A 1919-nucleotide genomic window follows, 5' to 3' on the forward strand; every position below is an offset into this window, starting at 1 on the left:
AAATTTTCAAATGTCTTACTGTGATTTCTGAGGACTTATGTTAGAATATTTTATGAAAAATATTATTATCTTTGTGACCTAATATTGAAAATAAAACGCAAAAATACTTTTATCACAATTCTATAAAAATTTATCAAATTAAATAAATTAAAATTTTATTCTGTTGGTCTTTGAGAAAATTGTCATACAAAATTGATTGTGGTAATATAAAATTTAAAGAATAAATAATGTTGAATTAATATTTTACATATAAATAACTTAATGTAAAAAAATATAGCAAGTTTGTCATGCATTTTGCTAAGTAAATTTATCAAACTGTATGGCCATTTGGGAAATTAACTCCTAAATACTACTACTAAGTAAGTATGGCACACTTTTTGGGATAAACTAAACAAAAGGTATGACATATAAGTTGGGACAAAGGAAATATTATCTTTTAAAATTAAAATAAATCATCTTGTGATTTAACTAGTATACAAAAGGTCCTATTATCTTTTCACAAATATATCAAAATATTTATATTTTGGCTTAAAATAGAACTAATTAAATATTGTAATTAACTTAATTGTTTCTTGAATAAGGTTATCATTTTCTATAGAAGTTGAGTAATGTACAAATTTTAAAACATATGCTTCTTTAATGCCACCTAAATATACGGGTCCACACACTCCACGTCATCGATCCGCGTACTTAGAGGTCTTAGCGTCGATCCACGTTTAAAGCAATAATGATTTTCCACCGTAGATACACACTTCCATCAACGGCTCCCAGGAAAAGTAAAAACTCCATACCCAAATCTGAAAACAAAAATTCAAATCCTACCGCCAAAACCAAAATCCCCAAATCAAGTCCTTATAAAACCTAACCCTAACCCCCATTCTTCTCCATCTCAAATCAAAATCCATATTCTTCTCAGTTCAGTTCAATTCAATTCAATTACTCTAACAAAAAATGTCAGGCCGTGGAAAGGGAGGCAAGGGTTTGGGAAAGGGAGGAGCAAAACGACACCGTAAAGTACTCCGAGATAACATTCAAGGAATAACAAAGCCAGCCATTCGGAGGTTGGCGAGAAGAGGTGGAGTGAAGAGAATCAGCGGGCTGATTTATGAAGAAACAAGAGGAGTTTTGAAGATATTTTTGGAGAATGTGATTCGTGATGCTGTCACTTACACTGAGCATGCTAGAAGAAAGACTGTTACTGCAATGGATGTTGTTTATTCACTGAAGAGACAAGGCAGGACCCTTTATGGTTTTGGTGGTTGATTTGTGTATTTTTATTTGTTTTAAATGGAGTTTAGTTGGTGTTTAATTTTAATATTTGAGAATGAAGGTTATGAGGTCATTGTAATTGGGTTCTTTGAATTAACGAAATGGATCTCATTAGTATTTCAGATACAATTCATACTTCTTATCTTCTACAAATTGCTCAATATTTTTAGTCTTACTATTTCAAGAGCTCATTTCCATTCTTTTTTGTTGCAGTTTGAGGTGGTTCTTTAACTTGAAATAGTGGGCTTACTACTTTATATTTATATGCAACTCTAATGCTGTATTGAGTAGTTCTGCTTCTGTTTCACTGTTTGTGGTGCTACTTCATTTCTTGTATTTTTGTAAATTGTGACTCCACTTGGTTCTGTCGTAGATTGGCTTTATTATATTCACATAAATTGTAAGCAAGTGTGTAAGTAATTAATGGTGCATATCTGCATTGATTGATCCCACTTGCTGATTTTTCCATTAATTATTGGCAAGGTATAAATTGGAATCTTCTTCTCAGTAAAATTGTGCAATTAGAAGGTTGAATAAAGCATAAATCTTGTGCAACAAAATGATATTAACTACATTTGCAGTTTGGTCATTTGAAGGTTCCTTAAATGTCCTTACCAGTCCCCTGACCCTCCTAGTAAAGATTTTGAGTA

General features: G+C 31.5%; 1 protein-coding gene across 1 annotated transcript; it reads left to right on the top strand.

The window, feature by feature from the left end:
- Window positions 1-879: 879 nt before the first annotated feature.
- Window positions 880-1398, top strand: LOC104241109 (histone H4-like). The gene has a single exon (XM_009796025.2). It carries the CDS (start codon window positions 952-954, stop codon window positions 1261-1263), a length of 312 nt encoding a protein of 103 aa, XP_009794327.1. The 5' UTR covers window positions 880-951; the 3' UTR covers window positions 1264-1398.
- Window positions 1399-1919: the final 521 nt, after the last annotated feature.

Source organism: Nicotiana sylvestris, chromosome 5, assembly GCF_000393655.2.
Source record: "Nicotiana sylvestris chromosome 5, ASM39365v2, whole genome shotgun sequence".
NCBI lineage: Eukaryota > Viridiplantae > Streptophyta > Magnoliopsida > Solanales > Solanaceae > Nicotiana > Nicotiana sylvestris.